General features: G+C 37.9%; 1 protein-coding gene across 5 annotated transcripts in view; it reads left to right on the top strand.

Annotated features, from left to right (window-relative positions):
• The window catches only part of Ctnna2 (catenin alpha 2), a 1,018,271-nt gene that overhangs the window by 958,530 nt on the left and 45,551 nt on the right, over window positions 1-14,190 (top strand). For all 5 annotated transcript variants that reach the window (XM_052174030.1, XM_052174029.1, XM_052174028.1 and 2 more), the window contains 2 exons: window positions 427-540; window positions 9,423-9,604. In XM_052174030.1, coding sequence (XP_052029990.1) covers window positions 427-540; window positions 9,423-9,604 — 296 coding nt within the window. The remainder of the gene's footprint in view (window positions 1-426; window positions 541-9,422; window positions 9,605-14,190) is intronic.

Raw genomic sequence — 14,190 nt, 5'->3', positions numbered from 1 at the left:
TAGTTGTCATGGGATCTATTCCCTGGCATAAAAATCACTAGGCATTTTGCTTCTTTAGAAAAGAAGAACTAGAATAGAGAAAAATGGTATTAGAGACAAGCCATAGTATAAATTTTGTTGAAGATCACTAATTTCTATCTTAACATAGACATGGATTTTCCCCAAGTATTCTCTTGCTTAGATTATATCATCTCATGCTAAAAGTCAAACTTAGATTTGCTATATTTGTCAGAGGAAATAAATGAAATGTATCTAAAGTAGGTAAATTGTGGCAGTATGGTTCCCATAATTTTGAAGTCGATACCAATAAAGATAGTCATACTACATATAAGATGCTGTAAACTCTTTTGTTGGAGCTTTTTAGACTTTGCCATGAAATGTGTGGGTAATGGTCAACAAATTTTCTAATTTTATGTTGTTATTTAGACTCCGGAAGAGTTAGAAGATGATTCTGACTTTGAGCAAGAGGATTATGATGTGCGGAGTCGGACAAGTGTTCAGACTGAGGACGACCAGCTCATTGCTGGACAGAGTGCACGGGTAAGTGGGCATTCACAAATTAGGATAACTGCCGAGGGAAAACCTCACACAATTGGCTAGTGGAAACTTCTGAATTAATGGGTGCTGAGAGTCCAAATGTCCTTGACTTAGAGGTCTGAGCTATTATGTTGGTGGTCTGTTTCAATGCACATTTTTCATGGTGGTAGCCACCACCACTGCTCTCAGTTCCTGTTTACAGTCTCCATTTTCTATCCATTGGGCATAGATGCTACATTTAAGCGTATACTCTAACATGTGTTGCTGATTATATTTGGCTTGAGGGTAATAATTTGATAGAAGGGGTCATCCACTGCATAAGTTTTACATCTCACCTTCCACTATTGTCAAGCTCAGAAATAGCACAAGAGATAACAGCAAATGGAGAATTAGAGTTCTACATTATTATTCACTTGACTATAGCTCCTATAGACAATCTATAGGTAGATTTCATAGTGAATACCATGTTGATTCAAGTATAACTTCCCTAATGCCTCTCTCTTTCCAGGGTCACGGTTTTTGCTAAGTGATAGAAAGAAATTACACAAAATGCTCATTAGTTTTAAGTATAAAGCATGAATAAAGGGACAAAATATAACATATCTGTCAAGCAGATGAACACCCAATGACCTGGTTGATAGAATAAGTAGTATAAGGAATACTCCAGAGTTGAGCCAACTAGATTGGCTATATTTCCTGCAGCATACTTGGAATATGTTACACATCTAGTGAGAAATAAGATTCCTTTTAAAGGTTATTTTCATAGGGTAAAGCCATTAAAATTTCAGAGTCACTGTAATTTCTGCATTCTAATTTTCTTTTATTTTTTGCTTAAGAAAATACAATAACCATAGACAATTATCAAAATAGGAATATGGCTAGTGAACATAGAAATGTAAAAGGTCCTGAACCACAAGATAAATGGAAATTTAAACCATACTAAGATGCTACCTCATCCTAGTAAAAGCTGCTATTAACGAGAAAGTAAATAAAAACAAATACTGGCAATATTGTGGGGTAAAAGTATGTTTACAGTACCTTGAGGAATATAAATCAGCACAGCCACTATGGAAATGAAAGAGAGTCCCAATAACCTAAAAATAGAACCATCGTATTATCTACTATACCAAATCTGAAGAATTTTTCCCTAAAGACCTTAGGTCAACAGCCACAGAGACAATTTCATATGCATTCTTATTAAGGCACTATGCACAAACACCAAGTTACAGATTCAGCCCAAGTGTCTCTCAACAGATGAATGAATAAACAAGTATGTAATGTAAACATGTATGTAAATGGATCTTACTTAACCATAAAGAAGAAAATTAAGCTATTTGTCAGAAAATAAAAAAATGGAAATTATCATATTAAGGAAAATATAGAAGATGCAGAAAGACAAATATTGCACATTTTCCTACTTTTGGATATTAGATTTTTTTAAAATTTTGTGTATACGTGTGGGAATGTGTATATGACTTTAACTATAACTATAACTATAACTATAACTATAACTATAACTATAACTATAACTATAACTATAACTATATATATATATAATAGGTTGAAAAAGAGTTTTTGAGGAAGAATGTAGATTTTGGATATGCCAGGAATCTCTGCTGTCATAAGAAAAGTAGAGCTGCAAGTAGAGAGGACACAAAGGAAGTGTGGTGTTCAAAGTGACTTCACCTAAAACCAAGATCTCTAATGTACTTTAGACCTTGATATATTTGTTCCAAAGTCAAATGACTGAGAATATGTAGATGTAGATTGATAGACACACAAAGGTGAAAATTCAGACACTAAAAGCACAATGGTATATGTGTATATACAATGGTAAATTGCTGCACAAATTTAATGCTAGCATTTTGGAGGAATATAAGACTGTGAGTTCAAAAGTAGAAAGTGGCACTGGCTAATGATGAGACTCCACGCCAATAAACCAAGGGCTGAAGATATTGCTCACTGGTAAAATACTGGTTAGCACACATAAGATCTTAACTGATCAGAGGAACAGAAGGCATAATGGATCTGATTTCACACACTTTTGGTTTCGATCTATAAAAGCAAATGTTAGTACCACTCTAAGAACTGTGTGGTGCTTGAATTGTCTAACTTTCAGATATATTGCCCGTCAAATGTGAACCATAGATTTTTCCTGACAGTATTCTTTTGAAAATTACCTGATCTCTATAGAATATTAGAACAACAATAGCCATATAGTAGTAAGTGTTCAATAAAGTCTGGCTTCGATCATTATCCTTGTTTGGCAGAGAAGGTCCCTTCTGACTATAGATAATGACATCAAAGTGTATGAAAGGGCATAGAATGTCCATTGTAAAATCTCCAGAGATTGTTCAGTCTTGTCTAAAACATTCCAAATCAGGAAGGTCATTAAGCAAGAATCTTTTGAGACTGTTGGCATACCACCAAACTAATTAATCAAGCCAACTCATCTTTAAAATTAAGTAAAACCAGCATTTTTATGTCAATGACAAAGGACAAGTTTGAGTAATTCATCCAAACATTAATCAATTACAAGTTAATTTTATTGACTGACTCCTGCCCTGTTTCCACTGATTTGTGCCCTCAAAGAATAAGACTCCTTCCATAAGCCTTATCTTGCTTTGAGATCGCCATCTTGTGAAGGTGGCCAGAAATGTTCATATTTAACAAGAATAGACTCTGCATCTATTTCTTTTACACACATTATTTTTATGTTAGACATCAAGTCAGTGATGATGGATTGATACAAAATTTGAATGGTTCCTCTTGATCATCATTTCTTTACTCTGGTGTCTATTTTCAGAATGAAATATGATCAAGGTTCAAGAGAGTAAGAACTAGGTTGTCTTGCTTGGCACTTGCTAATTTGTCTTGGAGGTCTGTCCCATGCTCTGGATTAATTTACAGCCAACAGCTCTACTTCTTTTGTCAACCTCCAGCAGAGACATAGAATTATGACTACTAAGTTGGGAATAAGAGGACATATCAAATGGCTAAGGTTGAACTTTGAACCACTAGTGTTTGACAAGTTGCTCAGCATGAAGGAAGCCAAATTTGTGTTTGACAAAGGTGTTAGAAATTCTTAGCAGTCTTTCCAGATAATGGCCTTATTTTGTTTTTGTTTTTTTTTATTCAGAAACATATGCCTTTCGGAAAATGGCAAGTTAACATAAAAGGAGGCTAAAGTGGAAAAGTTAACTTTAGCATCTTTTTCCAACATAGCTCTCTAATGTGATAATTAGAGAACCTTACTTCTCTTATATGACCCTTTGTGCCACTTTTCTATAGTATCTACATAGCTGTTGGTAGGTGTAGTTATATGTATATATGTGTAGTGGCACCTATAGTCATTGCATATGTCAGAGGAAGATATATGTATCCTGTTTTTAGTCTCCACGTTATTCCTTTGACATCATGTCTATTACTGAACCTGGAGGTTGCTGTGTTTCTCTTATTTCTTCCCAACCACTGCCTCTGTTAGGTTGATGGCAGCAAGGCTTAGTGATGCTTCTGTTTTTGTCCACTGACCCTGCCCAGGTACTGAGGTTTGGAGAATTATGTCATCATGGTAGGCTCTTTACAAAGATGCTGGAGACATGGACTCTGGTCTTTATGAGCATTCTTAATCACTGAACAATCTGTCCAGGCTTCTGTCTGTAACAATTTGAGGGGGAATGAGAAGAGGAATGGGAGTGGGTATGGTTATCTGCTAATACATATAGGCTATTTTGCTGTATAGTCTTAGACGTAACATCATGTTTTAAAAATGCATTGTACATGTGTGCTTTCTTAATATGCATGGCTGTGTATCATATGCATGCATGACTCCTGTAGAGGCCAGAGAAGGTTGCCTTGAGAATGGAGTTACAGATGGCTGTGAATGGCCATGTAGGTGCTGGGAATTGAACCCAGGGCCTCTGAAGAAATGACCCATTTCTCCAGCCCCTGACATAACATCTTAAAACTGCTTCCTTCACATGTTACTATAGTGTAAGTAGGTCAGCAACAACTCTCTGTCCCTTGAACTTGATGATAGACTTTATTCTTTTGAGGATGTACAGAACTGATTTTTAAACATGAGCTTTTCAAAGTTGTGAAGCTTTAAGTATCTCTCTTAACTCTTACTTGCCTCATACCCAATGGGCTAGTGCCAGTGTAGTTCTCAAATCCACTCCTGGTATCAGTTTCTGTCCCAGGTTCACTTCTGTTACTGTTCTACAATATCTGACAAAAAGCAACTGAGAGGGGGAAAGGTTTTATTTAGCTCACTATTGTAAGTTACAGTCCCAGCTTTGTGGGACAATTAAGTCAAAGAATAAATGTATGCAGCTTTAGTGACCACCCAGCTTTCTCTACACTTATATAGTCAAGGTCCCAAGACCAGGGATTGGGTGTGGGCTACATTGATGCTGGGCCTTCCCATCTCCCTGAACACAAGCAGACATGCACACAGCCTAGCGTTATCTAATAAGAACAGTCCTACATTAAGAAACCTCTTCGCAAGTGATGTAGGATTTTGTCCTGTACTTCTGTCTATTGCTCCACTGTGATGAAAGTGGTGGTGGTTCTGGTTACTTCCCAACCAATTGGCTTAACGTTGAAAAGCTGCACCATTCAAGGAAGCATGGGAGGATTTGCATGTATCAATGGAAGGAACATCTCAGCTGTCCAATTCACACTCTCAGACGGGTGTGTTGGGGGTATCAAAGAACCCAACTATTTAACTTTGTTATCCTGCTTTAAAGTCAAGTGAAGAGAAATATAACATTGAGTTTCATCCCGTTGATAAATTATCTTGCATTCGAAGTCCATGTAATAAATTTTGTTCGTTGCCTAAGAAAAAATTTCTTGCCAGTTCAGGGAACTTTGAATTCCAAAGGTGGACACTGGGACATGTACCTGGAGATTTAGGTTTTAGAAGAGTTTTGGTCCCCTTGAATGACTGCTACTTTGTATCAGTGACTTGCACTTTGATCTCAATAAGAAAGATTTATGAATCACAAAATATAAGTGATCGGCTGTCTAGAGCAAAGGCAAGGAACCTAGGACAAAGATTTGAATCCTAGTGTATTCTAGTCTTTAATGGTCTCAGTTTGGACCCAAAATTAGCCAGATATACAGCCTAAGGAATGCTGATTGCCTAGTATAAATCAAGGCTACAGAAACTAGCAGGTGCTTCTGGTGATCACATCACAGGAACAAGAAAGCTGATTCCTCTCCTTTCCCCTTGGCCATGGAAATAATTTTTCTCATGATGCCTTAGTTTGAGGGAATGAAGACTTATATGTTATATATTTCACATTGAATTTGATTTTAATGTAGCCAGGCTTCTATATTTTTTCTACCTAGAATGGTTTTAATGTGTTAACATTTCAAACTGCTGAGTTACATTGATAAGGCCTAATTAAAACTCATGTGTTGAATTTTAATTTGATTAACTTGCAAATTTTGCAGTTGTGATCTACTGTTTATAGATAACCTTTTTTCAAATTCCAGTTTCAGAAAAGGTCAATAATGAATTTTTAAAAGCCAAGAGCATTTTAAGAATATTCAAGAAATGCTTTGAGCTCATCGACAGTTCCACAGCAGAGGCATATGTACTGACACTTGTATCCCAGTCACACCACATTAAGTGCATTATGCGGGTCAAGCACCCCTCCAGTCAAAATAATATCTCCCTTTCAAATCTGCTTTGAAGGGGCTAGTCTTTCTTCAGAAATGTATCCTCAGAAAATGCCTATCATTGCTGGTGACTTGTCTTGAGTGACACTGATGCTTTGAGAAGAAAGATGCTTAAGCAATCTGTCAGATGACACTGAAATTTTGCTCTGAGAAATGACTCTACTTCTGGGAAACTTTTCTGGGAATCAAGGATGGAGCAGTAATGTAAGTTAAATACCAAGGAGCTGGAGGGCAGAGAGATGGCTAATCAATTAAAAATACTTGCCATACTTCCAGAGGACTCAAGCTCAGTTCCCATCACCCATCCTGGGTGTCTACAACCTTTGGCAACTCTAAATTTAGGGTGATCCAAAACTTTCTTCTGCCTTCTCTAGGAACACATACACACTTGTTCAACACTGCATTCAGATACATTTGCAAATAATTAAAAATAAAATAATAGAAGTAATATCATCTATGGGTTCATGAGTGCAAGGTAACGTTTATTTGGCCTGTGAGGTAACAGCATAAGGTTACATGGCTTGGTAGACAGAGCTAGACTTTCAACTGCCTTGAACCACGAGTCTGGGATCTTCATACAAACTACATTTGGCTATATGAAATTGTACTTGTACATGAGGGTAAAGAATTTCATTGGCTCACAACATTGGTTTGAGTTTTCTTTCTCCAAATAATAAATTGTATGGTATTAAGGGTTTAATTAATTTCTTTAGGCCCACATATTGTGATTACTATATGTGGATAATTGTATTAGAATAGTTACATTGATTAAATTATTTGGTGCCCTTAATTCTCAGACACATGCATCTTTGCAAAAATTATATGTGTGTCTTCTATTTATCCATAGCCATACAGGCTTTGTGACTATCATGTCTGTTGTTTCCACTATAACAAGGGTGAGTAGGAAGCAATCTAGTAACAGACATGATATCAGAATAATGTGTGCAATAACACAATGCTGGCTTCAAGGTTTATTTCTGTTACTGTGATAAAACACTGACTAAAAGCAGCTTAGTGGAGGGAAAAGGTTTATTTGGTTTATAACTTCTGATCCCAGCCCATCACTGAGGCAAGCCAAGGCAGATATTTGAAGGCAGTCCTGCTTGTTATTGTTCACTTGCTATATCTGACCAAGAAACTCACTCCATCACCAAGGACAGTGGTAGAGGTGGAAGATGCTGCCCTCTAGTTGGCTCACAAAGGGGCTTATGCTCAGCTTACTTTCCTAAACAATTTTGAACCACTTATCAAGAGTTGACACCACCCACAGTGTTTGGATCTCTTTATATCAGTCATCAATACAATCCCCCTCCACAACATGCTTATAGTCCAATTAAATTCACGAAATTTCTCATCTAAGTCTCTACTGAGTCAGAGGGCACTAGTCTATGTCAAGTTCCCAGTTTGAGCAAGGAAAATTTTCTTTCACTCTTTTTTTGTGGATTAACCTTGCATCTTGAACAACTTTAATTACTCATTGTATGCACCCTAGATACTCCAATCATACAGCTTTGTTCTCTCTTTAATCCCAGACCTCTTGGATCTGAGAAACAGTAAAAACTAAAGCACTATCCAAAGGCTCTGTCTGCAAATCATTTCATAGGTGGTCACGGGAGAATGTCACTAAATGTGGAAAAATACTTCACTTGGAATGAGCTACAAAAATGGTGTTCAACCAACAAGTTTGATTTTTATTTATAGTTGTTATATTCTATAAATCACTTATGAATATTTAAATGAGCAATTATCTAACCCTTTCTTATAGGAGAAATATAGGGATAGATTATGGAGAGATGTAAATTGCGAAGTTTTCTTCATCTAATCAATGCATTTCCAGTTTTTAAGGCTGTTTCTGTGCAAATATCTTATATTGTTGATTCACTGTCATTGAGCTCAAGGTGGATAACACAAATACATAACTTTAAGTAGCTTATCTACCTCATATATTTTTTCCATAAGACATATCACAACTTTCTTGTTTTTGTGGACATTTAACACCATGCTTGAAACTATTTCGCATGGTGGTGGAATCACCACTACAAGCACCACAAAGATGAAAAAGTGTAGTGTTAAATGGACTGGAAAATGGGCGCTGTTTACAGTAGAGGAACTGAGCAAAGGCAGAAGATGACTTGGTTCAGCATAATCTGGGCATGCACAGAGTGGTGACTCAGAGATTTCTGATTCTTGCATCATTTGCAAATGACTGGAGAAGTGCTTCCTGTATTCATTCTGGGGTTTACAAATATATTTGAGAGAATCAGCAAATTTGCAAATGAAGGGTCTGAACAGCAAGAAGACACCTTCACTCTTCTATTTCTTACACAGCAACTTCTGCCAGTCAACTTTTGCTTCCTAATCTTACTCAGCTTGAGCAGGTCTAATCTCTGAAAATCTGAGAGCTGAAACGTTCTGAGCCTGGAAACACACAAAGTATTGAGATGAATCTAAACAATTTTCTGAAGATCTTGGTGTTTTGGACTCGGAATGTCCTCAAAGTCTAAATGCTTCATGTGTAAGCATCTTTAGTAAGAGATAGTAGCCTGGACATCCTCCCATTTTAACGGCTATTTTTATTTGAAGGTTTTGCAAGCATTCATTCAGGAAGAGGGGGAAAAAGGCTAAGATGGAGGATGCCATCCCCTAAATATCCTAGCAAGTCATACTTTTGTTGTTTGTATGTCATCGTTCTATGGATATCTTTATTTTTTATTCATAAAACATCTTTCAATACCACTATACCTGGATGCTCAAATATTGTTTAAAATTCCTTTCCTTCCCAGCAACAGAAGGCTTTATTTTTCCTTTTTCCCTTCCCTGAATAGCTTTCAGTGTTGAAAGAGGTGCATTCTTTCATCTGGTAAAAGTTTCCTGAGACCAAATATAAAAATTGTTAAGAATAGATTCTTTTGAACAAGCATATGCCATCAAAGAGACAGGGAAGTTCTGCAACTGTCAGTGTGCCTGAACTTTTGGATCGTTCTGTATCATTTATTTAAGGGAAGGGGCAGGAAACTGGAGGACCTGGTCAGTTTGTGCTTTTGGTTTGGTAATAGAGAAGACATGTATCTTCTAGAATGGTGGGACATCCTATAAGCCTTGTGAGTCTGGCTTTGCTGGCTACAGGAAGCAGAGTCAATGTGCAGTTTTTAATTACTTCGTCACCATTAGTCATGCTTCTCCCCCTGTAACCCACACAGGCCATCATGGCGCAGCTACCACAGGAGGAGAAAGCAAAAATAGCTGAGCAGGTGGAGATTTTCCACCAAGAAAAAAGCAAGCTGGATGCTGAAGTGGCCAAATGGGATGACAGCGGCAATGACATCATTGTGCTGGCCAAGCAGATGTGTATGATCATGATGGAGATGACAGACTTCACCAGGTGAGGACCAGAGACAGGGAGATGACCAAGTTCTTGCAAAACCCATATAAGTAGCAGTGGCTCTTATCATGGGAAAGCTTATTAAAATGATAAAGTACTATATAAAAGCAAGGCAGAGCTCTTAAGTTATACTTAAAAGTCCAAGTAATCTCCTATTTAGTTAAGAACAGATCCATTTTTTCCTGTAATTTGTATTGGTTTAATTATTTATCATAGGGCAATCATAACACCAAAACACAGGAGTTAGTTGACAGCTTTGTGTTTTGTCCTACTTTAATATGTTTAAATACTATTCGGGAGATAAAGTGAATGTTTTGTTACTTTTCTGTAAGTGATTTGTATGTGCATCCATCTGTTTCATGTGTTCTACCAGCACATGATTTAGCACTAATTCTAACTCACACTTTTTCTAGTGTATTTGGACTTACATCCAACCACTAAGGATGGCAGAGTTCTTACAAAATTTTTTTTTAAAAAAGTGTGTGTGAACACTGTTTCTTCTCCATCTGCGTAGCCCTTCACATGGGTCAGGAAGCAGCCAGCCTTCCTACAGGAGCCTTTGCTTCATTGCAGTCATGGTAGCTTCTGTCATTGCCTTTGGAGTCTTCTTCAGAGGCCAGTGACAACTCCCTCTGGCCTTCTGGACTACATCAAGAACAATCAAATTCAGAAAAGTGTCACAGCGGACAGGTTCCTCAATTCTGAGTGAGAAGATGAGGTGGTGTCAAACAAGTCCTTATCTCTCTTTGCAAAAGCATGGAATAAGAGTAACCAACTTCTCAAGGGAGAATTAAATTGAAAAGTATAGTGCAAGTAGGAACTATGCTGTGAGACACATTTAAAGCAAAATGCCCATTAAGTGTTTGTGCCTAAGTGTGTGTGCGCGCGCGTGCGTGTGTGTGTGTGTGTGTGTGTGTGTGCGCGCACACGCATGTTTATGTGCATGTGTGTGTCTGTTCATGGTGTGTGTATGTCTTGAGTATAGTTGCATGTGGAAGTCAGAGTCCAAACTCAGGCATTGGACCTCACTTTCCACCCTCTCTCGTGTTTAATTATGTGCTCAACGTTGGTAGGCCTTTGTGCTTGGAGGGATTCTACTCTTTTGACTCCCTTCTTGCTGTAGACATGGAGGCTGGGATAAAGAGCACCCTGCTGCATCTGTCATTACATGGTGGCTTCCTGGGGAATCTGAACCCATGTATTCAACTCTATACAACAAATGTTTATTTTGTTTTCTATTGAGCAAGCTCCCTAGTTCCAGACTAAATTTCTGATTTTTATTTTCGTGTCAAAATTCTGCAACTTTAGGTTATTGTATCTGATTGTACATCAGGAGTTAATGTGAGCCAACAATTAATGCTCTATCATAAGCTAGTATTGTGGCACATCATATGCATGCACACATACATCTCTATTTTTTCAAAAACAATTAACAGACCATCCACTTTAGTGAGTGTATTATTTTAACATATGTAAAGATGCATTCACGCTTGAACATGGCATGGTATAATCCTGCATGACACATAGCAATGTCAGGACCTCATGTAGGTGATAACATTTCTTAATGATTGCTGACCACTTCTAATAAGGAAAGGCAAGAATCGATTATAGGTTTTAATAAAATACAGATCACGACTATGTCATCCCCTTTACCCTTTACCTCTGGCAAATATGTACTAACGACATTACTTGGATCCTTTTCCAAATCTTTTAAAATTGTTTTTGATTCTAGCAAAATGATTTCAGTGTTAGGAGTGTGACCTTAGAGAGCTTTAAATGTCACCATATTCATTCAAAGTTCAAGTTTATACATTTGGTTAGTCTCCTTGAGCTTCACAAATGTATTTCTCTCACACAAAATAATATCAGGGGGAAAGTCCGAGCCATTATTTAAGTCTGGATTGCCTACAAATCAGACAGTGGTGGCAGCCTCAGTCAGTGCTTCCTGAGGTCCACGATGACTTCATTTGCTTGCTTTCAACATTTTATTAGTATTTTATCTGATGGATATTATGCAACCCATTAATAACATCAGTGGAACAAATAATCTCATTAGTTTGAAGTGAATAATGAATCCGGTCACATTGCTAGTTTAGATCAGGAGAACATTTTGTAATTTGTATTATATATAACTGTGGTCAAGAAAGATAAATACATTTGAATGGTCTTGTTCAATGGTGCTGAATAACAGAGAGTTGGGTTTTTTGTTTTGTTTTTGTTTTTTGTTTTTGTTTTTGTTTTTGTTTGATTGTTCTTAGTCAAAGCATCATTTTAAAAGTGAAAAGAAACCTGGTTCAATTTTCTTCAGAATTTATATAATAATTTTTGTAGTGATCTGAATAATGAAGTGTCCAGTCTGCTACTGGGTATGATGAGCTTCTCTCTCTGTGTGTGTGTGTGTGTGTGTGTGTGTGTGTGTGTCCCTGTCCTGTTGCAAAAGCAAGGGGAAGAACCAGGTGGCTAATAAAGACAGAACAATAGGAACTTAGAGATTTACACTGCAGTTCAGGAGGCTAGCCTCTCAGGAGACTGGGCATGCTATCAGAAGGCTGGGCTTGCTCTTGTTGCCACCTGTGTATGCTCATCCTGAACAAACCAGTACTTGACAGTGACTTTCATTGTGCCCCCCAACTTTGCTGCATTCAGCTTTGTTCATTATTATTGCTGAAATTACACTTTCTACTTCAAGAAGGAGTAATTGTAGCTTTGTACAGGTCAAGATTTCTAAGTATCGTTTTCTGGTATTTAAAGTTGTACAGAGTTGATTAGAAATTGAAACTTGACTCCTCTACTCAAGTGTTTAAAGGGCATGTATGTCCCACAATTACCATTCATTTATTATTGTGTTGTTTTATTCTTTTTTACTGACTAAATCGTTCATTGGATTTCTGCATATCTGAAAGCTCTGTTACTAAAACAGAAAGCGCTTCCTGGTTACATATGCTCTATCTTCTTCATGGGGGAGAGCAGACCTCCTTTGTCTCACCCTCTTTTCCTTCTCATTCTTGGACTCATGACTTTTATTTTGGGGGCAAAATCTGAAGCATCAACCCTCATGCAGCAAATTCAGACTCTTCGTGTCATTTTGAAAAAGTAATTGCCATGTACCAGTTGTGCTACCCAACTAAGATGCATGCAGACAGACTCAACTCATCCTTAATTGAATAACAAGGGAGGAAAGTACTCATTTGAAAATCAACAAAATTGGAGGAAACTGGGCTTGGGGTAGAAATCAATTCTAAGACATTGCACAATGAACGAGACTCACAGAATAAATGAACTTGTTATTGAGTTCAGGAGCTCCTTCCCCTACTTGAGTGGTTGCAGCTGGTAATTGAGGATCAATCTGCTCTCTTTTCTTCTCATATCAGAACTGGCCAATAAAGACAACTATCCAACTCGTTTGCACCAAATATCTTTTGACTGCACAAGCGTCTTTGAATTTGCCCTTTAATGGCTGACTCCCTTCACCTTTGTCTATCTGTTTCTGGTTTGTATTTTTATTCCGTCAACCAAAGAGTATACCTGAAATAGTTGAACTCATGTTTTTAAGGTCCTTTCTGACTTCTCATGATTCACAGGATTTGTTACGTTACTTTAAAAGCTGTCCTCATCATGTTTCTATCTGCTATGGCAAGCATGTATATGTGCCTGCGTTTGTGCGTGCGTGCATATGTGTGTGTGTGTGTGTATGTGTGTGTGTGTGTGTGTGTGTGTGTGTGTGTGTGTGTGTGTGCAGGTATATGCATGCTATGTTGGTGGATGTGAAAGGATATCTTTGTGGAGTCAGTTTGAGGAGTCAGTTTGCTCCTTCTACTCTTCATTCCAGGGTTTGAATTTAGGTCACCAGGCTTGAGCTTCATTTACTTTTACACACTAAGCCAACTAGCTAGTCTATGGAAAATTCTGGATTCTTCATTTCTTTTCCCTTTCCTTTCCTTTCCTTTCCTTTCCTTTCCTTTCCTTTCCTTTCCTTTCCTTTCCTCTTTCCTTTTCCTTTTCCTTTTCCTTTTCCTTTTTTTCCTTTTCCTTTTCCTTTTCCTTTCCCTTTCCCTTTCCCTTTCCCTTTCCTTTCCTTTCCTTTCCTTTTTCCTTTCCTTTCCTTTCCTTTTTCCATTCCTTTTCCTTTTCCTTTTTCCTCTCCTTTCCTCTCCTCCCCTGCCCCCTCCCCCCTCCCCTTCCCTCTCCCCTCCCCTCCCCCCTCCTCTCCCCTCTCCCCCTTCCCTCCCCTCCCCTCCCCCTCCTCTCCCCTCCCCTCCCCTTCCCCTCCCCTCCCCTCTCCTTTCCTTTCCTCTCCTTTCCTCTCTCCTTTCCTTTCCTCTCCTTTCCTCTCTCCTTTCCTTTCTTTTCCTTACCTTTCCTTTTGAAACTATAGATCCAGAAAGGCTTGAATGATTGCACACATTTGCAAATACCCTCATTGCATTTCCTCACTAGACTTACATTTAATATTAGCAAACTAGATGTATCAAGCAGGCTATAGAAAATAAACACGCTAAGCTTGGATTACTTCTGAATTAGAATTCTGAGTACTGAATACTTTGCTCACAATATGCCGACTCACTGCAATTGCACATTAAGGTTTG

Source organism: Apodemus sylvaticus, chromosome 2 (assembly GCF_947179515.1).
Source record: "Apodemus sylvaticus chromosome 2, mApoSyl1.1, whole genome shotgun sequence".
NCBI classification, from domain to species: Eukaryota; Metazoa; Chordata; class Mammalia; order Rodentia; family Muridae; genus Apodemus; species Apodemus sylvaticus.
The sequence above is the reverse complement of the archived record's forward strand: the minus strand, read 5'-3'. Positions and strand labels throughout refer to the sequence as shown.